At 46.0% G+C, this 27,332-nt stretch overlaps 1 protein-coding gene across 3 annotated transcripts in view; it reads left to right on the top strand.

The window, feature by feature from the left end:
* RETREG1 (reticulophagy regulator 1) overlaps nt 1–27,332 on the top strand; it is a 128,338-nt gene that overhangs the window by 76,554 nt on the left and 24,452 nt on the right. Inside the window, exon 1 of one of the 3 annotated variants that reach the window (XM_059173685.1) lies at nt 4,401–4,552. The exons of 1 other annotated variant lie outside the window; for it this stretch is intronic. In XM_059173685.1, coding sequence (XP_059029668.1) covers nt 4,428–4,552 — 125 coding nt within the window. In that variant the 5' untranslated portion in view covers nt 4,401–4,427. Of the gene's footprint in view, nt 1–4,400; nt 4,553–9,915; nt 10,619–27,332 lie in introns of those variants that run through there. One more of the 3 variants, XM_059173686.1, reaches the window with a different exon arrangement.

Here is a 27,332-nt window from a genome sequence, read left to right as displayed (position 1 = left end):
TGCCTCCCACACAGACCTCTCTGGCTCTGCAACTTGCAGCCTGAAAAATGTTCCATTTCCTGAGGTTTGCTAAGAGCAGTGGAACCTGCCAGGGTTCTTTCTCTCCGTGGCTATTTGTTCTAAGTTTCCTGGAACCAGAGATTCTCTGTGGAGGACCTTCGCCCCTGCAATGCACGTGCAGGCTTCGAAGAGAGCTTTGGGGAGGAAAGGAAGCGAGACGCAGTCAGGACCGCCGTGTTCTGCGGAGGGACGCCTGACCCAATGAGAAAACTTGGCTTTAATTTTTACCAGAGTGTATCTTCCTCCGAGAGTTTTAGAAACGTTTTCTTCCTTTCCCCTTTTCTTCCTCCCTCCCTTCTCTCCTTCCTTTCCTTCCTTCTTTCTTTTTTTTTTCTGTAAGGGAGGTTGAGGATGGACAGGACGAAGCAGAGAGAAAGGAATCAGCTCGATACCGGGATGTGTCAGCTGTTGTAAGGAGACGAGCGGGGGAGTGAGGAGGAGAGAAGGCAGTGGCCGGTGACCGCGAGGCCCTCGGAGAGGGCATCCCACGCCGAAGTTTGCCGGGGCTGTGTGTGGCGCAGTGAAACGGGTGTCGAGAGGCGCAGGACACAACCCCGAACCAAGCCGGTGCCAAAGGTTGAGGTGATGCAGGAGGTCCCAGCGCCTGGCCTGCTTCAGAGTCTTCTTCTCGGGGCTTCCTTGAGCCGTGGCCAGACGCCTCTTCTTCCTCCTGTCAGTGTTTCCCGAGGCTACTCCTGTACTCGGTGCCCCACCACTTCCTGCTCTTGTCCCCCATCTGCCCTTGAACCCTTCCTGTTATGAACCCGCTGACTACTTCAAAGGGTTATTTGCCGTGTTCACACTTTGCTTCTTGGATCCCGGTGGTCACTAACTGCTACATATCACGGTATGAAAATCAACAACCTACAGAGAAGTCTTGAACAACGTTAAGTGTGAGGGGCGCCAATCCCCCACATAGTTGATAATTCCAGGTATAACTTTTAACTCCTCAGAAACCTTACTCACAGCCTACCGTTGACAGAAGCCTTACCTGTAACATGAATGGGCGATTAACACCTATGATTAACACGTATCTTGTATGTTGTATGTATTAGATGCTCCATTCTTACCATGGAGTGCTAGAGAAAAGAAAATGTTATTAAGAAAATCATAAGGGATGCCTGAGTAGCCTAGGTGGTTAGGTGTCCGACTCTTGGCTTCAGGGCACGTTGTGATCTCCAGGTCATGGGATGAAGCCCCGCTTCGGGCTCTGCGCTGAGCGTGGAGTCTGCGTAAGATTCTCCCTCACCCTTGCCCTCTGCCCCTCCCCCCACTTGCACTGTCTCTCCAAAAAAAAGAAATCATAACAGAAAATACATTGACAGTCCTGTACTCTATCAGGAATAAATTCACATATAAGTGGACCCCTGTTTTTCAAGGGTCAACTGTATAATGAACTTTTGTCAAGAAACATATTTGATCAGAAAGTTAGGACATCAGCACGCCCCCATAGATCCAGCTGGCACGGGACACAGCTCCTGGAGGCTCTCGTGTCTTTACGCTGCTCCCTATGAGCCTGTCTGCCCCCCAGCTTCTCTCCAGTCCTGGACCCCCTTTCCCGTCCCGCCACTGGCTGACTCCTCCCAGATGGCTTGTCCTTCCACTCCTGCCCTCTGCGGCTCCCCCAGGCGGCTGGCTTCTCTAGCATCCCTTGGGCAGCTGCACTCTGTCACATCTAAATCGTGCTTTCTAGATGGCTTTGCTTCAGCATACCACGTTGGGGAGGGGCACCATTCCATCCGTGGCAGGAGCAGATGGTGGGTTGGGAAGGCGTGAGCAGCACTCGCTGGCCAACCTGAGTGTCCGTGGCAACATTGGGTCCTGCTGGGGTTCCGACTGAGACCAGAACAGATGATGTGACAATCCAGCACAAATTAACAAAATGGTTGTTCCGACAAATAGGGGTGAGAAATGGTGAGGTATTGGGTCCTGCAGTTGGTGGCCTGAACAGGTGTACCATTCAGGGGTCTGTTGACTTCATGCTGAGCATGAAGGGGTCTGTTACTAATCACACCAGGATGTGAGGTGCAGCTGTGGACTGTCCTAGGCTGGGAAATCAGTTGACGACAGTGATAAGCCCAGAAAAGGGTGAAGGTCAAGGAGAAAGCTGGAGGGCAGGGACGTCAGAGGCTCCATGTCTTGGTTTTGGAGAGCCGGCTATTTTTGGATGAAAAGAAATTTGAAGAAACCACTCTGTGTGCTAAGCTTAAAAAAAGTAAAAAGATAAAATGGGTAACTGGGTTGATTCTGTTCTCATTATTATGAAAAGAGACTGAGGAAAAAGGTTCCCACTTTCTCTTCTGGGCTGGGCTGTCCAGAGGATCTAGGTCACAGTTTTTCCACTGTATCTTGAGCAACCCCGGATTTTCAAGGACTCGATTCAAGGGTTGTCTTTGAGAGGGAATGAAGGTCAAGTTTCAGTGCCCTGTCCCCCCCCCCCCCCATTTAAACCGGAGTAACTCTTTTGGGTGGTTATATCTTTTATATACTAAAGTTTATAGCATTGGGGGGGAAAAAAAAAGGTCTTATTGCTCTGAAAGTCACCGATCTAGGACAAGTCTCAGTATGATTCTACCAACCAGAAAGCAAGAGAGAGGGTGCCGTCTTTCTCGGGACTGTGTACTTGTGATTGTTCATTGCTGAGTGGTATGATTGACATCACAGACACATAGGGTCACTTGAGCCTTTGATTTTTTTTCCCCTTCTTCTTCTTTTTAATCTAAGGGGAAAAAATGTTGGATTTTTGCTTTATTCCAAAAATATACTGGCTTTGATAGCAGCAAACATGCTCTGTTGACAAAACTGGAGGCCAGTAGGGAAAGGGAATTCTAACACTTCTGAGTCAGTGGTTGAACGGAAGACTCACATGGGTTTTCTTTTCTTCCTCCTTTCAACCAATACCTCTCTGCTACCAAAGAGCGAACTGCTCCAAGACAGAGACTGTTACCGGTCTGGCTTGAGAGAAAATCCTGAAGCCTGAAAGGTCTGCTGGAATGTACTTCAGAAGGCCTTGTTTCCCAGGTGAAAAAGCAAGGATTTTTTTTTTTTTTTTTAGTTTTTTTTTTTTTTAAAGATATTTTTCATCAGTGATAGAAGCCACAGAAATAACCCCCTTCTATTTAAAAGTCAAATTTTTCTTTTTTGTATTTAAGAACAATTCTTTTCTTGTAAGAGTAACTTGTATGTACTTGTTACTGAAAAACAGAAAACACAGATGGGCAAAAAGAATAAAATGAAAGACATTCATTATTTCCTTAAGCCACGGAAGAAAACCACAATTAACACCTCAGTGTAGATCCTTTAAAATCTTTTTCCTTCTTCTTCCTTAGCCTCCCCTCCTTGTCTTCTTAGTTTCCCTTTTTTTCATACATATCTTTCCAGGTATTTTCATCAATAGATAAATGTGTGTTTTTACATAAATGGGCCTATACACTTTTCTGTTTCTCTCTTTTTTTCTGTTTCTGTTCTCTCTTTTTCAGCTCACCGTATTGTGGAAAGATTTTAATAACACTCCCATTCTTTTTAGCAGCAGCATGGAATCTCATTGCACCAAAATTCAATTAATCCCTTATTGATAGGCCTCTAGGGTGTTGGTTTTTTTTTTTTTTTTTTTTTTTTAGTTATAAGCATCTCTACATTTAAAATTTGTGTATGATTTATAAGGCACACAAAATATTTACAAATAACATGACATGACATTGAAAATATACAAGTTCAGGGTGCTCAGGTGGCTCTCTAGGTTGGGTGTCGGACTCTTGGTTTTGGCTTCAGTCACAACCTCGAGGTTGTGGGATCCAGCCCCACGCTGGACTCCGGGCTCAGCATGCTGTCAGTTTGGGATTGTTGCTCTCCCTCAGCTTGTGTGGCACATACTCCCTCTCTCTCCCTAAAATAAATAAGTCTTTTTAAAAAAAATGTAAAATAGGTTCTTGTAACTTAGAATCACACAATATATTTATAGGGCCTATGTTGCTTGGAGTATTTGATCACAAGCATTTGGTCACCCTTAGCCTAGGCAGCAGAGGAGACCAGACCACTAAGACGAAAAACAGAGTGAGCACAGAATGTCAGGGTGGCTTACAAACATAGCTCAGTGTGTTCAAGCTGATGGTGAGTCTTCTCTGTGCATAAGAGAGAATACAGCTCCCCTTGCTCTGCCCCTGTTGTCCACGTGGAACAATTCTTCACTTACGTAACTCACATTCACTAGTAATATCACCTAAAAATACTAATTTGTTCAGGTCTAAGAGCTAGCTCTACCAGACTTTGTACTCTTACTGAGAAATGGTCACGAACAGGAAGGTTTGTTGCCCGCTCTGGGAGGGAGGGATTCTGATAGCAGATAGATAAACAAATAGTAGGATGAGATGTTGCTAAATTTTATGGAGAAAATGCATCAGAATAGTGGAGTTGAGAATGATACGAGGGATTACTTTTCTAAAAAAAGAAAGAAATGGGAGAAGAAACAGAAAATCTTCGGTTTGCAGAGAAGGTGAGTCCTCTTTGGATTTGTTCTTTGGAGATATGTATGGGACTTCCAGAAGTTAAAAGATAAACCAAGGGACATTATATATAAATTTTTAAGAGTTTGTGTGTGCAAAAATCAGCTGGACTCAAGTGGCACTCAAGTGATTAGGAGCACTTCTCTGTCAGGAGTTGGGAGAAGACTTTGGTAGAGACTATGTGGAAACAAAGCAAGGCAATTATTTGCTTGGCTATAGCTCGAGTGGTTGCCTTATTTAGGAAAGCCTATTGGATGCTTGTGATTGGTCATCCTTAGGTTAACCTTGAGGCGTTTATAGACTTACATTTTGGTTTGCTAATGCAGAATGCTAAAGCCTGAGAACCTTCTCAGTCTCAATGGCCTCCTTGCTTCACACAGCACGGGTTAATTGAGATAGTTAGTACTCAGTGGTGTGGGAGTACATTTTGAACAAGTGGCTCAGACTGGGTAGGGGTGAGGTGGCTGATTTGTAGCATTTGCCAATTCCCATGGTGTAAATGCTCCCACCATGGCTGACTGAAACGACCTACTATGTATCACTGAACAGGAGAGGGAGGAGATAGGAAGAGTTGCCATGAGCTAGTTAGAGGCAGCGCCCATCACCTCAGCTAGTGGGTGGTAGGACCTATGACCTGGAGTTCTGGAGTGTGTCCAGCAGGGGATGTAGGTTTGGGGATAGAGGTGGGGGTTAAAGTTGGGGAAGAGAGAGATTTCCTAGGGGTATCGTATAGCATGGAAGGGGAGGGTGGGCAGCGTTGCAGCGCTAGGACTGGGTTCACAAAGAATGGGTCCCCGCCAGCAGCATCAGCAGCATCTGGGAGCAGATTCATGGCTTGTCCCTGATCTGCAGAATTAGAGTGGCCAAGGGTGGGGAAGCCTTGCCCTCAAGATCCCCCGTGTTGGAAGCCTTAGAAGAGAGGCACCGAGAGAGACCAAGAAGGAATGTTGAGAGAAGCTGGAGCTGTGCACAGAAAGTGGAGTCTTTGAGACCAGCGTGGGGACAGCGCCAGGACAGAGGGACAGCAGTGCCAAGGTCAGGGTAGGGGCAGAAGGTAGATTGTAACTGGTGAGGACTGATGACCACAGACCACTGGTTAGGACCTTCAGCTGAAAGAACAGAAGACAGAGCTCAGTAACTAGGAGATATGTGCTCAGTGATGCAGTTTCTGGAAGAGGCCTGATATGCTTGTGGCTGAAGGAAAGGGTAGAGTTCTGGAGGGTCCTGAACCAGTAAGAGGGAGATGGGATGGGGCACCTGGGTGGCTCAGTTAGTGAAGCATCTGTCTTTGGCTCAGATCATGATCCTGGGGTCCTGGGATTGAGTCCCACGTAGCATCACGCTCCCTGCTCATCGGGGAGGCTGCTTTCCCTCTGCTCCACCCCCTGCTCTCTCTCTCTCCCAAATAAAATATAAAATCTTTAAAAAAAAAGAAAAAAAAAAAAAGGAGATGGGATAATTGGTGGCACAAATTGGAGAAGCAAGGAGGGGAGGGATCAATAACTCGGGACACAGCCTGGCCTTGGAGAAGTCAGTTAAGGGATCTTATTCTTGTTTTCAGAGGCTAGAGGGAGGAGGGATGGAGAAGATATTAGCATATAGACTAAATGCTTTGTGGACTTCTCTAGTACTGTCCTCTTCATTGTCTTTTGTAAATCCCTAACCCTTCTCCTTTTTGATTAAAAGCAATTCTAGGGGCACCCGGGTGGCTTAGTCGGTTGAGCCCTTTTGATTTCAGGGTCGTGAGATTGAGCCCTTGTCTGGTTCCACCCTGGGTGTAGAGTCTGCGTAAGATTCTGTCTCTCTGTCCCTGTCTCTCTGTCTCACTCCTCCCCCCTCCCAAAAGAATTCTGTAAATGTTTCTGAAACAGTTGGTAAGATTATGTTAACCAGTGTGTTCTCACAGTAGTTTTTCTTTTATGTCTAACTTAAACCAATTTTGGCAGAGAAGTAGAAAATTAAGCTCTGGAGCTGTATGGACCACCAGAAATATAATGCAAGCTACATATATGAATTAAGATTTCTAGAAGCCATGTTAAATAAAAAATAAGTGAAATTAATTTTAATACTTTATTCATATGCTCCCCAATATTATCATTTCAACACTGTAGTCAATATGAAAATCAGTAACAAGATGTTTTACATTCTTTTTTTTTCTACTGAGTCTTCAGACTGTGCCCCAGCCACACTTCCAGGGCCCAGTGGCTGCCATATTGGATGGTGTGGCTCTGGAGGGTCCACAGTGTTTGTAGCACTGAGTGATGAGAAAAGAAATCAAAATGTACCTATTCTTAGGAGGTGACACAGACTCTGTCTTTGATCAAATTCTAGTCAGCCTCCTCTGAGCTTCTTTGCAGCTAGGCTTTATCCTTAGGTATGTTCTCAACAACCCAGTTTTGGGGTTTTTTTGTTGTTGTTGTTATATTTTCTTAAGTTTTTATTTAAATAATCTCTATACCCAATGCAGGACTCGACCTCTCAACCCTGAGATCAATAGTCACCTGTTTCTCTGACCAAGAAGCCAGGTACCCCCTCAAGAACCGTTTTATCTAGAATCCTGTCAGGTCATTTTAACAAGGATCCCTCCCCCTTGATATCTGATGATCCTTCATCTCTGACCAAATTCCTCATCTCCCAACACCTCAAGGTAATAGCCCATCAGCCTGGCCTGCCTTCAGCAAGAATTCTGTTAGGCCAAGTTAGCAAACAATTAACCTTCCTGTCATAGTGATTTTCTGTCCATTGAGGACTCCCCCACTCCTGCACCCACACCCACAACTTGGCCGTTCATGCTAATACTGCCCTGTAACCTCCAAGAGAGGGAGAGTCCCTCCTATTATCTCTGATAGAAAGTTCCAGAGCCTTAGTCAAAGCTGTCATAGAAGAGTAGGGAGAAAAAACTCAGACCAATGATTTTGTGAAAAAGGACCCTCGGGAAAAGTAGACAATTAGCTTTGATATGGCAGTGATTTTTTTTTAGCTCACATACTATATGATGAAACTGCAAAAAAAATAAAAATTAATGTATATTACTAAAAATGCATGCATATTTTGGAAGAGTATTGATACAAGAAAACTTGAACTATGGAAGTGTCTGGCCACGGGAACTTTTGCCAGAATGTGTGGGCTCTGCTATTTCTTCATGTGGAGGAGTGACAAGGACACTGTGTACTACAGTCTGTCCCAACCTCTCCAGAGTGGGTCACCTAACTTTGTGGGGTCCCTTTTCCAGTATCTGAGAATGTTGGAAAGCTTCTGGGGCCTTCTAGGTCTCTCCCATGTGTGTGTGCTGTGAACCTTACATTCAGGAAGTCCAGTGGATTTCAGGTCAGCAGTGACAGGGAACCTTTGTAACTCCAACACAGCCCCTCACTCTCCCTCACCACCACAGAGCTGAAGGTGTGCCCAGTGCCAAGAAGCCACCTGCCGGGTCAGCTACGAAGTTTCACTCTGGTTTCTGTAACCTGTGCCATCCTGTTTCCCTTCCTTGTTTTTGTGAATTTCAGAAATTAACACAAATATACCTGAAGGGGGAATCCATGGTTGGAAAAAGTCATTTAAAAATTCATGAAGAAGGGGCGCCTGTGTTGCTCAGTCAGTTAAGGGTCTGCCTTCAGCTCAGGTCATGATGCCAGGGCCCTGGGATCGAGCCCCGCATCAGGCTCCCTGCTCAGTGGGAAGCCTGCTTCTCCCTCTCCCACTCGCCCTGTTTGTGTTCCCTCTCACTGTCTCTCTCTCTCTCTTTCTGTCAAATAAATAAAACTTTTTTTCAAAATAAATAAAAATGCATGAAGGAGTGCTTAATTGGAAGTATTTTAATAAATATTTCATGGTAGTAACGAGCAATTCATCTGTTACAACACTGAAGACATAACTGTCCTCTAACACCCAGAGGCAGATTTCAGGAACATACGCAGTTCTTTTCTAAACAGCAACTTCAGTTTGGCAACAGCTGAGCTCAGATATTTAAGAAAAAAAAAAAAAATAGTAAAACAGGTGTTTAGGGGAACAAAAGGTAAAATTAATGGGATCAAATTGTTAAAATGGAGAGTTAGATCCTGGTGTGCTTTTCGTTGTTGATAACTTTGAATGAAAGTACTGAAATCGTCTCACTGATGGTGTTTTCAGTGTTTGAACTTGTCAATTCTTAAATCTGGAATTTCTCACAAAGTTGTGCGTCGCTTTGGGTCTGAAAGGCACCTGCACAGCCCGATCTTCAGGACATTGCTAGGTCTGTTTGCCTTCAAGGTCAACAGTATTTGAGTTATGTGTTTGAGTACCTGCACCGACTTAATCTTAGACTTTGAAGTCTAGAACTTTAGATCTTGTGTGAGGGATTAAAGAATAGTCAGAATTGTGGCACAAAATATCAGAGTATCCAAAAGAGAGCCGGTTTATGTGTTGCCCATTTCAACTTCCCAATTCTTTGATGTTCTAGAAATCACACATGTAAATGTAAAATGTATATAGTATTGCTATATAGTGACAATGGAAAGCAGGCATTTTTAAAAAGAAAAGCCTATTATTGCTTAATAAGTAGATCCTGCTTACTGCTTTATCTAATGTTCCCAATCAGGAAAAAAAACCCAAATGATTTCAACTTTTCATACAAAACTTTTAGGGTCAATATTTCTCCTAGCCATTTTTTTTTTTTTTTTAATGAGGAGGGAGCTATACTTTATTTATTTTACTGAGATATGATTGACATAATATATTTCAACGGAAGATTTGATATTCATACGTAGCAGGAAATGGATGACCACGATAAGTCTAGTTAACATTGGTCAGCACAGTTATAGGTTTTTGTTTTTTTTGTGAGGGGAACTTGTACTTAGTTATTTTATAACTGCAAGTTTGTACCTTTTGACCGACCAGGTCTAACTCTTCTTTTTTTTTTTTAAGATTTTTTTTTATTTGTTTGAGAGAAAGGGAGAGCAGAAATGGGGGGAGAGGCAGAGGGAGATGCAGACTCCCTGCTGGGCAGAGACACTCCCCCAATGTGGGGCTCGATCTCAGGACCCTGGGATCACACCTGAGCAGAAGGCAGACGTCTAACTGACTGAGCCACCCAGGTGCCACCCCAACATTTTCTTCTACCCTCTTTGGAAGCAAGAAAACATGAGGTCATTTTTGTCCTGTAGAAACTGTAGCCAGTGAGGGTCCTTGGTGATTGATTACTCCCACAGGGTGATGAGCCAGGCTATAAAAATATCTCAGGCACACAGCCCGGCCGTGCGCCAATGTCAGGCTGCTCCCCGATGACAGAGGGAAGTCTGTGGGAGAAGTCCTATTGCCCAAAGGCATGCATGGACTCCTCCGTGCACAAACACATTCTGAGCTGAGAAATCTAGATGGCCCAAAGGAAGATTTTCTTGCAAAACAGCGTGTCCCTCAAAACACGATTGTTTCTTGGTGGTGTTTTTCTTTTCAGTAAAAGATCTTTCGCCGAGTGCCTAAGCATTCTCAGAACAAACAAGGCTCTCAGCTCTGGCACAGCCCATTTCACTCTCCACCCCCAGCCTCCTCCTGTGAGTTGGAGATCTGATAGCCCAGCCTGAAGTTTGAGGCTCCCCCGCGGCCACACCGCCCTTCGATGGGTGCCTCGTCGTGCCAGGAAAAAAAGAAAAAAAAAAAAAAAGGAAAGAGAAAGAGTGGGCAGGTCTAGGTGAAGTCAGCCCAGTAAAGGTTCATAGCTGGGCGGTGACACCTTCTCACACTGCTCAAGAGATAATGCTTGTTCCCAGCGGCTGTCACGGTACTGGGAGTAAGAGGTGACCTGTTTATTTTTAGAAGGGGACAGTCATCATAGCTCGGCACTTAGCTTCATTCAAGGCGAGCAGGTGCTTTGGAAGTTTGTAAACACCTACTTTCTGAGTAAGGGAGGCGAGCTTCTTTCCAAAGAGGAAGGGACTTGACGACTGGGGAATCTTCCCCCCAATACTTGCTGGTGACAGGAGAGAAAGACTTCCTAGCTCACGAGTCTGCAGCCAGCCACTCGGTCAGTGTGTTCACAGGGCAGAAATGCCTGAAGCTGACGACTTTGGACCAGGCCAAAGGTAATTCTGAGATATATTTGCTTTTTCTTGAGTCTATTTTACTTGCTAGTTGTCTTTTTGAAAAACATTATCACTCATTTCGAAAGTAGTTTAAAATTAAAATGAAGAGGAATGCCATCCCTCATGCTCAGGACATGGAGTTTTCTGGAGCGCGAAGAGAGGAGCATAAAATTCACTTAGAAACACTTAGAAACATAAGCCAGTAAGTGTTGTTCTTGAACAAGGAAGGGGGTGGCCTGCATTTTTACAGACGTGTTTCCCCTTCTGTACCACACAGAAATTTACTTGAATTTTGTGGTGTTTGATTTTTAACTTGGCAGTTGTTGGAAATCGAAGCTGGTGACTATTTTATAAAATGTTAGAACATTCCTAATGGTTAAATAGGAGGTCAGTATATCAATTTTGACCTAACTACCCTTTTTTTCTGCCACAGTCCTTATCTTTGGCAAGGGGACCTATTGGCCCCCACATGCGGTACATTAATTGTATCAGTGTTTTTGATAACACTGAGCTCTAAGAAGGGGGAGAGAGCCAGGAAGAGAAGCAGGCAGTGCTAACATGGGCCTAGTGTGTGCCCATCAGGAAAGTCTCCATGTCTGGTCCCGTGGCTGTGTGCACAAAATTTGTATGAATCAGCTTCACTGGAATTCTAAGTAGGGACATTGAGATTCAGATATGAAGAAGAAAGAGAGCTGTGGGAAAAGGGGGGAGCAGTGCCTGGGCTAGGTTGGTTGAGTGTCCAGCTCTTGGTTTCAGCTCAGGTCACGATTTGGGGTCCTGGGATTGAGCCCCTTGTGGGGCTCCATGCTCAGTGGGGAGTCTGCTTGGGATTCTCTGTCTCTCACTCTGTCCCTCCCCACTCCCATGAGCCCACACGCATGCTTGCTCACGCTCTCAAATCAATTTTTAAGATTTCTTTAAAAAAAAAATAGGAAAAGGGGTTAAATGACAGTCTTACTGTCAGAAAAAGTAGAAACTGTTAATTTTTTAAGGAACAGGAATGTCCAAATATTTTATTGTCCTTCTATTAAAGATAAGCATCTGTTAAAGCCATAGCATAGGGAATATCATCAATGGTATTGTCCTAGTGTTGTGTGGTGACAGATGGAAGCTACACCTGTAACATATAGGCTTGTACAATCACTGTGTCATACACCTGAAGCTACTGTAACATTGATATCAATCACACTCCCTCCAAAAAAGAAAAAAAGATACACATCCCTTTTCAGCCATTAGTGTGTGTGTGTGGTTGACTATAATCAGTTGCACTCCTCTCCTTAAAGGATTCTTTGTAGGTTTTGAGTCTTTATTTCTTCTGACTTCCTTCCCCGTACATTAAAGGGGACACTCAGTTGACATTTGATTTAATAATGAAACACCTTTCTATATAAAATGAGACATTAAGTCAAATACTTGAAGATGACATTTATAAAAGTATCTAGATTTGGGACGACATGGACTGACCAGTTACAAAAACATTCTCAGAGAAATGCAGATGCCAGTCTAGGTTTGAGATGTTGGATTGATCTACTGAAACTGTGTTTCCACGAGAACACTTCTGAAAGCAGGACTATCTCTTTGTGTCTCTGTGTTCTGGCATTCCTGCCAACTCTCTGCATAGAATTTCACACAGGATAAGAACTTTTAATAAATATTTGTTGAATGTATTTATAAAGCATTTTAACACCTGCAGTAACTATCTAGGGAGCCTAATCATCTTAGAAACCGAAAAGAGAGATTTGCCAGAAATGTAGTAAAGATGACTTTAATGAAATGTAACATTATCACAGTTAAATTAAATAGTAAGCAATTTTTGATAATTACAAATATTTTGAATTAACTGTTTTAGATGTGAAGTGAACAAACATAAGATCTTTTTCTCAGAATGTTTTACTGGTTCCAAAGGATAAACAGACAAGAAGAAGACTGTAAGTATATATAATACACATATATCTAATAATAGCTATTACCAAGGACTAAAAATACATTTGCTGCAAATGGGAACCTCCCTGTCACTCCTCTGAAGTGGTGGACCCCTGCCCCCTTCTTATTTTGATGAGATAAATGCCAGCATTGAACAGTTGGTGGTTTTCTATACAATATACATTGTTTTACCTCTTTTTCCCCCCCCTTATCTGTGCAGAAAGTTAAAAAGGGCACCCCAGACAGAGGAAAATTTAGAGTGAGACCAGAAATAAAACATTACACTTGTGAGGGAATTTTATTCTTGCTAAATCTGAGATTGGACGCCATCGGATAACTTCTCTGCTGCCATGTCTGAAAGAGAACCAGTTATAGGCTTGGGTCTGCTGACCAGACTGGTCTTGGTGCTCACATTTAGCAGGTTCTGGTTGAATTTCACATTCAGGCTTCTCCATGTTACTTTAGTCCCATTTGGCAATTTGGTGACCCGAATGGCTCTGAAACAGACAGGGAGCTCACTCCCAATTTAGTCTTGGAAATCAGTAGAAACCAAATGCTATGAAGCTGTAGGCACCGGAGGCCCAGGGGCTGCCAGGCACCATGTTATGCTCACCAGATGGACGACAGTGAGCACGACTGCCAGGGAGGGGAGCGGACAGAGCAGAGACCCTTCTCCTCCTCGCTGTTTATGTCGTTGCCAGAAATAGACGCCCTTGGGAAGAACTTCCACAAACTCCGTGCCTCTGTCAAGGTCAGGAGCTGAGGGGAGAGGGTGTGAAAGATGGCATTCTACAGCGGGGTCGTGAAGGCAGAAACCCAAGCAGGAAGCCGGGAGAGCCTGGGGAGAAGGAAAAACATGGGGGCGGTAACCAAGGAGAGAGACGGGATCAAGAAATGTGAGGAAAATTACCCACGGGCCAGAAGCTGGCTCCGCATGGTCCCCTGCCCCACCTCAGTCCCCACCAGCTGCCAGGAAGGGGATGGACCGTAGGCTACCACGACTAAGCTTGGACCGTGTCCTGTCGTACAAGCACATCCGCAGGAGATCCCGCTGTCCGCACGCTCACTGGGTCCCTCCGTATGTGTTTATCAAGTGTGGCAGGGGAAGCCACGTGCTGTGCCCCAGGCGACAGGGTGATGGGCTGTACCCCTGCTTTCACGGGTCCTACTGTCCGAGCAGGGGAGACAGATACTTCACAAGTTGAAGAATAAGGAAATAATTATTTTATTTATTTTTTATTTTTAAATCTTTTTTTGATGTGTTCAATGATCCATGAGTTGCATATAACACCAATATCTTAGATAATATGGGCTAAAACTAGTAAGGCGGAATGCGTGGCAGGTGTGATAGGAAGGCCTCTCCGAGGAGGCGTCCTTGGGCCGAGATTTGAGGGAGCCAACCACGTGGGGGTGTGGGGAGAGCACAGTGGGGGAAGTGGACCCGGCACGGGCATAGACCCCGAGAGGGGCACACAGTGATGCCCAGGAACCGAGAGGCAGGGATGGAGGGCAGTGCACGGGAGGGAGACTAAGGCTCCCAAAGTTAGAGTCCAGGGTAGGAGGCTGGGTGTTACTCAGAGGTGAGAATTCCTTAGAGGGTTTGAAGCAAGGGGCTAGTGGTACAGGACCCCCATGTATTTCAGAGCATTATGAGGTAATACGCTTCTGTGGATTGGCCTGAGAACTTCAGAGCCATTTATAACGTCTCATGGGAGCATAGATTCTGAAGTGTAAAAATGCTAACTTTTGGTACACAGCAACAAGTTCATAAGGTGGAAATGGGCTGGGTAGGTATTTCAGCAATCATTTTAAGTTAGACATCAAGAGAATCCAAGGCTGCGGGTTGGTATGTTGGAAGCCAATGACAGCACTGTTGATGAGAGAGTAGCTTGTGATCCCTGTCAGGTGACAGATTACGGGGTCTCCCCACGTGGTGCTACAGACCCGTCCCAGGTGCCTGGACTTCCTGTTGGGGGCCTTCCGTCCCACTGAAAGACAGCGACTTCTGGCAGAGAGTCTGACACACTCTGAGTGTGCGACAGGCTCCGCTGTCGTTTTGTCTGGACAGGTGTCTCGTAAACCCCCAGTGAGAAAGGGCGATTGGCGTCTTGCTAACTTAGGGCGCTGACAGGATGCCACCTTGCAAATTTCAGGTAGCTGTGGTTTTACATTGTGCAGAATCCTCTGCTTATGTTTTATCCAGCTCTAACACGTCGCCGATGAATGGAGTATCATCGGAAGAACAGTGTGCCTTGTTAGCGATTCAGAAAAAAACACGTCAAATAATAATGCCCTGAAAAGCATTATTATTTGACGTGTCATGCTACGCAGTGAAGACTTAAAAAATTTGGTTGAAGCCGGCCACCGGGGCTCTAGAAGTCTCAGCGTCATAGCAGTTTCGCTCACTCACGGACTGTACTGTCCTGTTCTTGACTGGTCCACACAGCCATGAGGTGAAGGAGCTGCTCTCTGAAGGCAGGCAGCGGACAGTGTGCAGTGAGACCCAGAGTCCGATGGTGGCCGGACGCTTGGCACACAAGGAGGAAGGACAGAGTAGCGGGGAGTGCGTGAGAGGAGGAGGAAGGAGCCGCTCTTGCTGGCAGTTGCTGTGATGGTTAATGTTTAACAGCCAGCTCTCTAGGGGAAGGGAAGCTCTGATTTTTAGCCTTTTTCTCTTTTTTTCTTTTTAGATTTATTTGAGAGAGAGAGAGAGAGCAGGAGGTGGGAGGAACAGAGAGAGAGGAAGAAAGAGTCTTAGGCAGACTCCAAGCTGAGCGTGGAGCCCGATGTGGGGCTTGATCGCACAGACCCTGAGATCAGAAACTGAGTGAGACTGAGAGTCGGACCGTTACCCGATGGCGCCATCCAGACGTCCCTGATCCTTATCATTCATTGATGCCTCTTCAGGCTACCCACGTGAGGTCTCCGAAAGTGGAGCTGGGGAAGGATGCGCAGAATTGGTTCTCACACGCCGGGAGTCAACGCTAGCACGCAGAGTGACTGTGGTCGGAGGCAGGAGTTAGTGTGGATTCTCATAGTGCTGTTGCCTCTTCATTCATATTCTCCAGGGCATGCCAGGCCTTCAGGAAAGGTTTGTGGAAGGAATTCGTGATTCATTTCTCTTCCACCCTCCGGCATAGTCGCGGAAAATGTCTGTCGGTCACAGAACATGTTTACCACTTTTGAGATCCTGCTTTGAGCCAGCTGGGCTAATATTTGAAATTGATTAAGAACACAGAGAACAATACAGTCTGTCCTTGTTGCAAGCGAGCTGGTTTTGTGGGAGATCCCTTAATCACGGGTAACCAACAGCACGCTTCTCCACACCTCGCAGGCCCCCCAAAGCTTCCGCTAATCAAGCTCCTGGTAAAGACAGGGTGACAGATCTTTGCCATCGCTAACATGTGACAGACATCTCTCGGGTTTCAAATGTCAGAGGAGGGCGACAGCCGCTGTCGTGGGACACAGAGAGGTGTCAAGAGGGCAAGCCCATTGCATCAGCTTCCCTTACTCCTATGCTTTTGTCCCCTCATGAGCGAGTCTGTGCCAAGGGCCGCTCGGTTGTCTTGTTCCTTTTCTTCACTGTGTAAATCTGGGTCCCATCGAAGGTATGTTGAGTGCAAAGGGCTTGCTGAGGGGAAATCTCATATGCAATGTTGTTTTCCATGAAATGTTACAACTTTCATTTGGGGAAATGAAAACAGTACGGAAGAAAGGAATGTGAAGAAGAAAGGATCATCTGTAATGTTATGACCTTAAAAGAAAAATCCTGTTATGTTTTATCTTCTAGTGCTTTGGACAGATTTTCTTGGCAGAATTACAGTAACTGTATATGATATATACAATTTTGTGTGTATATATATAATATATATAATTTTGTGTATATATATATCATATACAGTTACTATAATTCTGCCAAGAAAATCTGTGTATATATATATATATATAGCCTATATATGTATATAGGCTCATGAGCATTTTCTTAATGGCATATAAACACCTTGGAAGCATTTTTGAATGCCTTCAAAATAGTCTCATCTTTGGATTTCTCCCACATCTATTATTGCTATATAATTGAACATTGTTTTGCTGTGTAAATGTGAGATATACTGCTTTAGTTTTTCTGATTTAGGGAATGATTGATCAAAGGGTGTGAAATATGAGCTTCCAGTTTCCTGAGAACTGGGCCCAGAATCATTTCCACCATGTTCTGTTGGTCAAGCCACCAAGAAATCTAGATTTAAATAGAGAAGAAAATGGACCTCCCTTTTTCTTGGGAAGAATATCAAAGAATTTGGGGGCCTTATTTTAAAACTTCCAAAAAGAGGAAAAAAATGTTTGCCTAATCTATGTTTTTATAAAATGTTTATCAACTATCATTTGAGAAGATATCGATGGTGAAACTTTTAACCTAACTCCCATTCCTGCTCTTAACCAATCACAGACCAATGGCATCTTTTCCTAACAGAGGAACACTCCGATGCTGTAGTTTCTTGATGAGTACACTTACTTGTATAGAATAATCTTCCAATCGAAGCTCCTGTCTTTAGGCATAAACACTTCACTATTTTAACCGTTCTGTAGAGTGACTACAGGCAAGGTCTTGGAATTTTGCCAAGCTTTCTTCAGTCCTGGCCACTGGTGCCAACCTCACCATTTACTGGCTCGGTGACCTTGGGCAAGTTTCTTAACCTCTTACTTTATCAGTAAAATGGGGATGATAATATTTACTTTATAGATTTGTTTTATAGATCAGATATGGTAAAATATTTAGTGACTCACTCACGGTTAAGTCTTCAGAAAATAGTTAATAACAACAAAGCTTAACGTAAGTTAAACATTGCCTGGAGCAGCACAAAACTCTCACTTTGGAGTGAAAACACCTCGAGCAGGTGTGGTCCAATCCTCGTGAATATCCTGATTGCAGTTGTGACCTGTGTGGAGGGTACGCAGTGGGCCATCCGGTCTCTCCAGGTGGTGGCCCTGGCCCGGGGAGATGCAGAATTGCCCACTGCCTTCCCAGCTGGTCAGGTCTAGGTGGTGTGTGTGTTCTTCCTGTTTGGAATAGGGCCATGGGGGTTGTGTGTTTGAGTCACAGTGTTCTGACCCTTCTTGGGATTGCTTTGGCCTGAGCAAGCATAGGTATTATTCTGTACACCAGAGTGGAGTGAAAGTATGTACCTCTTTTGGGGAAGTGAGGATGTCTGCCCAACCCTTCTGTCAGTGAGCAGAGTATCCACAAGAGGAAGTTCAGGTTCAAGACATGCACCTATCTCTTGTCCAAGTGGCTTGTTCTAGTCCCATGAGCACAGTGAATCTTGTAAGTGATCATATTTCCATCTCTGATTTAGCCAATTGGAGGTAAAACTATAGCTCATCTCTAACAAGTATCTGGGGCCCTCTGGAACGCCCATATGGAACATTTCCATATGTTCTTCTGTCCCTGGGTCTTTTAGCCCCATTCCCTTGGAGGGCCACCTCCCGTCCCCATCTCAGCTGGTACCACGGTACCCAGCTGAGAGAATCTGTGGGGAGCTGAAGTCTGTCCCTGGCTCAGCCCCCAAGCTGTGTGCCCTGGTGTGGGGATGCGTTTCTTGGGTGAAGGTGCACCATTTTGTTCAAATGCATCTCTTATTTCTCTATGTACTTAAAAAAAAAAAAAGATTTTTTTAATTTATTTATTTGACAGAGAGAGAGGGGGAGAGAGAGAAGGAACATAAGCAGGGGGAACAGGAGAGGGAGAACCAGGCTTCCCACCAAGCAGGGAGCCCAAAGCGGGACTCGATCCCAGCACCCCCGGATGATGACCTGAGCCAAAGGCAGACACTTAACTACTGAGCCACCCAGGTGCTATACTTTTTTTTAAAAAAAGATTTTCAGAATTTATTTATTTATCTATTGGGGGGGTGGGAAATGGGAGTGGGGGGAGGGGCAGAGGGAGAGAGAATCTCAAGTAGACTCACACTAATTGTGGAGCCCGACATGGGGCTCGATCTCACCACTGTGAAATCATGACCTGAGCTGAAATCAAGAGTCAGACGCTCAACCAACTGAGCCCCTGAAGCACCCCTTCTGTGTACTTTTACAAATGACCTCAAGTCCTTTTTGCACAAGAGTGAGATACAGCAGTTATGAAGAGAGTCGCCTCTGCCACCTGCCAACGCAGGTGGCAGATACACATACATGAAGAAACCAAACATCGAGGGTTCCGTCCACCTCACTTTTAACTTGGACCCGGAGGCAGAAGCTCTTCATTTCCAGAGGAGGCAGTTAAGGGAGGGAGACGGGGTGAAGGAAACCCAGTGCCTCAGTTTTGTGTCTGAGCAAAGAGGGCATCAGCTGGCAGGGCTTAAAGAGAGGTTGCTTTGAAAAAACAGTAATTTTCTTCGGCAAACTTCTCTTTCAACTAAAATCCAGGGATTTCAGTTTGTTTCTGAGGCTGACTGGGCACTGGCAGCCCAGTAAGAATGTGTAACAGGAACGAGCCCACACTCGGGAGGAAGGCCGTCCAGGCAGATGTGCAGGAGCGCCGTGTTTCCTTTTTCCCAGCTGTTCTTGCGAAACCCCCTGTGAACTGCGAATGGGAAAATATGGGGGCATATTGGCTTCTGGCTCTTTGGCCAGAGTCATGTTGCTTGATTCCATGTCTTCTGTGAGTGAGATAAAATCGGGCACGACGGGGCGCCTGGGTGGTTCAGTGGGTTAAAGCCTCTGCTTTCGGCTCAGGTCATGATCCCAGGGTCCTGGGATCGAGCCCCACATCGGGCTCTCTGCTCAGTGGGGAGCCTGCTTCCTCCTCTCTCTCTGCCTGCCTCTCTGCCTACTTGGGATCTCTCTCTGTTGAATAAATGAATAAAATCTTTAAAAAAAAAAAAATCGGGCACGACATTCTACCCCTGCTCTTCCTGTCCCTGAACGTTTCCTACTTCTCCTCCACTCGCCCTCGAATCCCTGGGCTCCCCGGGGACCTTCACAGGGTGAGAGGCCTGCTGTCTCTCTGGGTCCCTGGGTGTGGGGACACATGACAATCCGTCCAGGTCACAAAGTGTTCTGATGCCGAAGTTGGGAAACAGTGGGGTAAAGAGTGTCCCAGATGTCCCTGGAAGAAAGCACACGTTGGGGGCGGTCAGGAGGACAGGTGTGTGGCTGTGCCTCACATGGGCGAGCTAATCCTCTCAGCAGGGAGACAGATGGAGTGACAGTCTTGGAAGGAGCCTCCTAGGAGCCTTCCAAGCGGAGCCAAACTCTCTGCCCTCCTCCAGCCTCATTTTTGCAAGGTGGGCCTGCCCAGCCACCAAGGGCTCTGAAGGATGTTGCTCTGTGGCTGTTAGCGGTCTTTGGGGAGGAATTGCCAGACTGTGAATTCTTTGCCTTGGGGTGGGGGACGGGGAGGGGCAGGGGGTTGCTGTTGCAAGTGCCTGGTGGGGGGAGAGGTTAGGCAAAAACTCGAACCCCCAACATCCCTTCTCCCTGGTAACTGATTTGGGAAGGGTTGCTGTGTCTCAAGCATGGAGACTGGTGTTCCGATCTGGGCCCCACCCACACTGGTGGTGCCTAAAGAGTAGCACATAGTGATGGCCAGTGTGAGGTGGCCTCCCGGCTAGCTGTAAACAGAGCAAGCAGCTGTGTGCGGACCCTGCCCCAGCACGCAGGAGGTGACCTCTCGTGCTGGTGTTTCAGTGGGCATGTACGTGAATGCTTTTGTTTTTGTTTTTGTTTTTTTTAAGAAAACAAACTCATCTATCAGTGGAGCATCTTCAAATTATGCCTATAAAAATTATACCTATGGGGCACCTGGGTGGCTCCATTGGTGAAGCATCTGCCATTGGCTCAGGTCATGATCCCAGGGTCTGGGATTGAGCCTCCCATTGGGCTCCCTGTTCAGCGGGGAGCCTGCTTCTCTCTCTGTCTCCGCCCCCTCCCCACTCGTGCATTCCCTCTCTCTCCCTCTCTCTCTCTTTCTCTCTCTCTCGTGTGCACACACTCTCAAATCTTAAAAAAAATTATACCCCTAAACTCCACTTTTCAATAAGGTGAGGGGATTGCAAATGAGGTTATATTTTTTGGAAATTCCTCGTGTCTACTTCCCAGAGCATATATATTCCTACGCAGAAATCCCAGATTATGTGGCATATGTATGTCTAAACGTGGCTTCCTTTTTCTAAAAAGTGAACAGAATGTTTCCGGAGTAGTTTGTAGCCTAAGTGGCAGATAACTTTCCTTCCAGAGTAATTAAGCTGAACATGAATTGTAAATAGTCATAGTTTGCCCATTCTGAAATATTTTGAAAACTTTCCTTCAGAAGCATATTTGTTTGTGCTAAGGAAGACTTTGAGATGCAGATTTCGTTATACAAGGAACATACATGTAGATAGAGGATAATCCTAGGATGAGTCTCTTGCTGAAACAAGAAGAGATCTGCTTAGTAAACTAAGACACAACAAACATTGGCACCGACAATACGAGAAGGAACTGGTAATTCCATTTTGGGCACAGCAGAGGGAAAAATGCGCCACTGTTGTGTTCCATGAGGCTAGTGTTGAGAGTTTGATGGCAAATGGCTTTATTCTCTTGTGCCAGCCCCAATAAACCAGAAACGGCGCCTGGAGCTCTGAGAAGGATTGTGAGTCCTTGTCGAGAAGGTTCTGGAAAGAGTGTTACAACACATCATTGCGGTCTGCCGTGCTCGGGAAGGGCAGAGCGGCTGTGTGAGTGATGCGGAGGATGTCAGGGCAGGGTGGGAGTAGGAACGCAGCAGTAATCTTTATTAACTTAGATAAACTTGGAAAGACTCAGACAGCCTCAAGGCTAATGATGGCACCTTGACTTTTTCCTTTCTGTTAGTTATTGGTGCTCTAAAGCTTGAGACCTTAGCAACTTTCCTTGGGAAAAATCTGAGGGGGAGATGCCTGTTGGCCGAAACCTGGATAAATTTCTAGAGCAAGGTGTATTTTGAGATCAGAAGGAAAACTTTCTTACTGTAATACTTTCAGTCAAATCCGGCATATGTAACAGCTTCACCGGTCATACGATAAGGAATTGTGTGCTTGTATTTCCTGTTTTATTAGCACTAAGGCTGTCTTTCATCTGACTACTGTCCAGTGGATTGGAGCCAGCAAGACCTGGGTTTTGATCCTGGTGCTGCCAGCTCTTGGCTGAGTCGACTTTCTAATCTGGAAAATGGGAGCAGTTTACCTGCTTTGTCAGATTGAAGTGAGGATTAGTGATAATGTAGTAAAACTCCTGATGCATTTCCTAGCATTCGGTACATGCACAATACACGGGGATGGGAGGCGGGCAGTGCAGGTGTTCGTATAGCAGAAGTTCTTGGGCTGGTTCCCACTTAGCTGGCCGAGTTAGTCAGTAGTTCCCATCACTGCCGCGTAGCCACACGGCTCGGGCCCGGGACGCCCAGAACTCAGCAGACCGGTGCAGCTAAGACGCCACATCGCCTCTGCAGCCTGTTTGTGTAGGTCAGACGTTTTCAGAGCACAGCCATGCTCTTGCACTTGCATATTGCTTCTGGCTGTGCCCCTGCTGTAAGGACGAGTTGCTACTGGCCCTTTACAGAAGATGTCTCCTCCGGTATCTGCTTCCACCATTCGGGTTGCGGTCCCCGCCAAGTCAGCATGCGTGTCCTCTGGTCTCTCCAGGCGGCATTGTGGTTGCTATGGTAATGGCACCATTCTAATGACAAGTTATGTAAATGGATGAAATAAGAGGTCAAAGGGGTGTCTTTGTGGGAGATTCTGCTGGTGGTTCGGAGACACTCAGTTTCTTTTCCTCTGGGAGCAGCATCCCCGCTGGCGGATGATGACCGCCAGTCACTGAAGTTCATTTCCTGGGCTCTCTTGCAGCTATGCATGGCCCGAGTCTGTTCCAGCTGGCAGGAGGTGGATGGAAGCTTCCATGCCTCTCATGGGCATGACCTTCGGGAAAGCAGTGCTCTCTGCTTCCCTTTCCCCTTCCTGCTGCCTGCCATGTGGATAATCACATGGATGGTGCGGTAGGAGCAGCGGTAACTGTCTTGGCCCATGCAGGGAAATGCGATGTGGAGACTATCTGAGCCAAAAAATACAAAGAACTTAGTTCTACTACGTTATGGAGATCCCATGTCAGCCCTGGGCCGTGCTGTGCATGAAGGAGAAATGAACTGCCCGTTTAAACCACTGTCACTTTGACATTCGGTAAACTAGGTGAACTTATATCCTGAGACAGCTGTTTACCTCTGTGAAAACTAAGTTCAAGGCATTGGAGAGAGCAAGGGAAGTCGCTCATAGCGCTTTAGAAAAAAAGTGGACAAACAACTTGAGATTAGGTTGGCGAGGGATGAACATAAAAATTGAGAACGGTCCTCTATGTGAGATGTTTGATTTGTCATTAATTTCTTGCTCCTCTTTCAAGAAGTGTAACTAGAAATCATGGCTAGTAATTAGGGGTGTGTTTTATGCCAGAACACCAGTCTGGGTTCCAAACCTGAAGTTATTTAGCAATGCCGTAGCCTGCCCAGCACATATAGGCAAGCTCATATTTACGGGATTGTGTGGAATGCCCCCAAGAGTGTCCCCAGCCAGCATTCGGGTTGTACCCGGAGTCTAAGAACCGTCATACCAACTTCTCATTAATATGGTTTAGAATTAACAGATAATTTATGCCATCCTAGAGAAGGGGAGGAAGATGTTACCTAATCCTTGAAGAGCAGCTAGAAGTGACCACTGTTGTTGTGATACACAAGGATGGGATAAGATAGCCCTTTTATTTATTTTTTTAAAAGATTTTATTGATTTATCTGACAGAGAGATAGAGCATAAGCAGGCAGAGCATCAGGCGGAAGGAGAGGGAGAAGCAGGCCCTCTGCAGGGAGCCCGATGCCGGGACTCAATCCCAGGACCCCGAGATTGTGACCTGAGCCAAAGGCAGATGCTTAACGGACTGAGCGACCCAGTGCCCCAAGATAGCCCTTTTAAAGCCCATGATGCTAATCTGAGAAAGGAAGATTGAAGCACTCCCACGTAATTAGGCCCTGACAGTAGCACCCACTGATCTGGGGAGCGGTGCCTTTACCTCTCTCCCCACCTTGGGATCTCCAGCAACATGTTTCCGATGAAATGGATCATAGGTTCCTCCTTGGACCAAACACAGGATTTCTACTTGTGTGTTTTACTGACTCTACAACAGCTGGTGAAGGCTGCACACGATGGAGCCTGCAGAAGCGCAGGCTGGTGGGGCGTCTGAACGCCCAGAAATCAGCAACCCCTTGTAAAGGAAGGACAGAATTCTTTACATGGCTTTCAGTTTCTCCATGGTAAGACCGTACGCGTGTCACGTACCCTCCCCGCCTCAGAAGTGGAAGTAGACTGGGCCTTCTCGGCTGATTAGGAGGCCTGTTTGCTGGGAATGCCTTCTGGCCTGAGATCTGGCACGTGGACTTGAGTACCAGACGTGTTCCTAATAGCCACTATCTGTCAACCACTGTCTGTCAAAGATTCTCTTTCCCATCAATATCCCCAGGGGTGTTTTAAGGGATATCGCCAGCTTTAAAGAGCCCTCTCTCAAGTTAGTACAAATTTCTCGGCATGTTCTTGACGGGAGAACATAATAGTATTTATTTAACAGCAGTAGAGGACTTACTCAGGGTCAGCTTTGCGCGTAACCTGGGAATGGACAGACCGCTTGCGGAGTTTAAAATCCTTGAGCAGAAGGTGTTGACTATCCATCCCATCCAGGAGCACTCCACTTCGTGTTCACAGACCCTCTGATTTCCTAGTTATTCCAAAGCTGAGCATGATCCCACAAGGGATCCCAGGAAACCCAAGCTCCTTCTGTGAAGGAGTCAGGCCTCCGAGTAGTCTCCCCGGGACTTCTGGGTTCACCATGCCACTGGTCTGTGTGTCATTATAACCCCTCCATTCTTTTGCCATAATTTGTTTTTAAAAAATGTTAATTTCATTTGCTCTTGTGATTGATTCTCAACTGAATTCACAGAGTCGATTCATTCCTGGCCTTGCTAGCTGTATATTCAAAGTAAACTTAATTTTTAGGTGAACTGAATCATACACTTAGCATCCGAGGTGTGTGCTGGCTATGCTGTGTAGACAGGTTACCCAGACCGTGCTGGACCTGGATAATTTTGTTAAAGATGACATAGTTTCAAAAGCACAAGGCCTTTTTTGTATATAACACAAGTGATAATGGCATGTATCTTTCTTTAAAAACAACTCGTTTTGGGGTCGCCTGGGTGGCCAAGTGGGTTAAAGCCCCTGCCTTCAGCTCGGGTCACGATCCCAGGGTCCTGGGCTCTCTGCTCAGCTCTCTCTGCTTCCTTCTCTCTCTCTGCCTACTTGTGATCTCTCTCTGTGCGTCAAATAAATAAAAAATCTTAAAAAAAACAAAACTCGTTTTTATAGAGGCCAACGTTTTTATGAGCCATTTTTTCCATTTCTCGAAAATGCATCATGGTAACACAAGCTAGAAAATAAAGAGAAGAAACGTGTGCGATAGGTTCGATTCTGATGAAAATATAGGAAGCATTGATTATCTTTCAAGGCAATGGTTAAAGGTTATATATCCGTCTGTGTCTTCCATTGTGTGTTTATTTAAAATAGTGTTTGTGTAGTTCGTAGTAACCGGTGATTTTCTTGGGCCACCTGGCTCTGTTGGCTCTATTTGGGCTCCTGTGGCCAGTTCCCTGAGGACTCATTACGTCTATGGCTCTCACGTAAGGTTGTGAGCTCCCAAGCAGGTCAGGATGAAATGTTTAGCCACCACTTAATTGATCCACTTTGCTGGGTGGAGACAACCTGTGGAATGTCCAGGCCCAGTTACATGCGATTTCCTGGTAGTTCGGTCCTTGTGGTCTGGGTAGTTCTCCAGTAGGAGCGGCAAATGCCTGAGCTTGACCAAAGAGCTATTCATCTTGCTAAAGGATCTGACCAAGTCTGCTTCACAAACCTAACGTGGGAAGTACAAGCAGAAAATGGACGATGACTAAAATGAACACAAAATCATAATAAACTACGCAACACACTTTGCTGACCAGCACATCCATGAACAAGGACCCGGAGTGAGTAAGGGGCACGGATAGAACGTCCTGCCAGAGGGACGTGCGCTAGGTGTGAACAATGCGTCACTTTGCCGTGACAACTGTCAGAGTGAAGATGACGTCCTAGAAATGGTGAGACTATCGGGAGATCAGCGGCTTGGCCGCCACGCCACGCAGGAAGCGCACGTGGCAGCCGTCGGTTCTCCTGCACACCCCTGACGGCGGCTGGACTGGGGAGGCAGAGGGCGATGTCTGCACCAGGTACAACTGGAGGAGGACAGAGAAGATGGGTGCGCCGCTTGCCGGCATCGCCAGGCTCAGCCCAGATCACTCACGTCGTGTTTATTTGCACCGGGTTACATTTCATGGGAGAACGCTAATTTTTAAAAAAATAAGTTTCACCTGGGTGGCTCAGTGGGTTAAAGCCTCTGCCTTCAGCTCAGGTCATGATCTCAGAGTCCTGGGATCGAGCCCCGCATCGGGCTCTCTGCTCAGTGGGGAGCCTGCTTCTCCCTCTGTCTCTGCCTGCCTCTCTGCCTACTTGTGATCTCTCTGTCCAATAAATAAATAAAATCTTTTAAAAAATAAAAAATAAAGTTTCCTGAGGAAATTATTAATGTGCACAAAAACAAAGTGTTGGAGGAACTCCTTAAATCTTTCTACATAAAATACACGAAGATGATTATCTAACGACTGTTCATAATTCTGTTGCCCTAGAGCACCTCTCAGCAGGAGATCTGACTTGTGGGCCTTGGTCCTCACTCCGTACTGTCGGCCACTGCCCGCCCTCCGAGGCAGACACCTCCGGAGAAGCACAGTTCAGGCACCGTATCCGCTTCTGGCTTCTCTCTCACACACCCTTCCGCCTCACGGGTATTCTTTCCAGATCCCACAGCACGTCAGGAAGGTCACCCACATCATTCTCTTCCTTTCTTTCTTTCTTTAAAGATTTATTTATTTTAGAGAGAGCACGGTTGGGGGAAGGGGCAGAGGGGGAGAGAGAGAGCAAAGCAGACCTCCCTGCCCTCGCTGAGCACAGAGCGTAACGTGGGGCTCGATCTCAGGACCCTGAGATCATGACCTGAGCTGGAATCAAGAGTCAGATGCTTAACTGACTGAGCCACCCAGGCTCCTCCGTCCTCCTAGCTTGTGCCCTCCACACCCCCAGATACATGCCTGTCTTCCTTGCGCGCTGTTGTGGAGGACTGAGTCATACTCATTTACTGTGAGTGGTAGTCATACAAAAACTGGGTCTCAAAATCTGCTTTTTTTTTTTTTTTTTTTAACAAGTATTAAGACATCATAATGAGGGGTGTCTGGGTGCCTCAGTCATTAAGCCTCTGCCTCTGGCTCGGGTCATGATCCCAGGGTCCTGGGATCGAGCCCCACATCGGGCTCCCTGCTCAGCGGGGAGCCTGCTTCTCCCTCTCCCACTCCCCCTGCCTGTGTTCCCTCTCTCACTGTGTCTCTCTCTGTCAAATAAATAAATAAATCTTGGGGGAAAAAAAAAGGACATCATAATGAGATTCTTGTATTTTCTATGACTGATAAGAAAGATGCCCCTGGTAAGGGGATGTTCCTTTAAAAGCCACTGATGTCCTTCAGTGACTGGCTTATATGTGTGTGGGAGAGAAGTATTCTTTGAAAGGACTGAGGTGGGAACGTGGCCTATGATTTAACAGTCCAGCACCTTGAGTGAGTAACTCAGTGACAGACACTCCAGCTTCCCACTCCAGGGTATGCCTGTTA

Source organism: Mustela lutreola, chromosome 5, assembly GCF_030435805.1.
Source record: "Mustela lutreola isolate mMusLut2 chromosome 5, mMusLut2.pri, whole genome shotgun sequence".
NCBI lineage: Eukaryota > Metazoa > Chordata > Mammalia > Carnivora > Mustelidae > Mustela > Mustela lutreola.
Note: the sequence above shows the minus strand (reverse complement) of the source record. Positions and strands in the feature narration are given on the sequence as shown.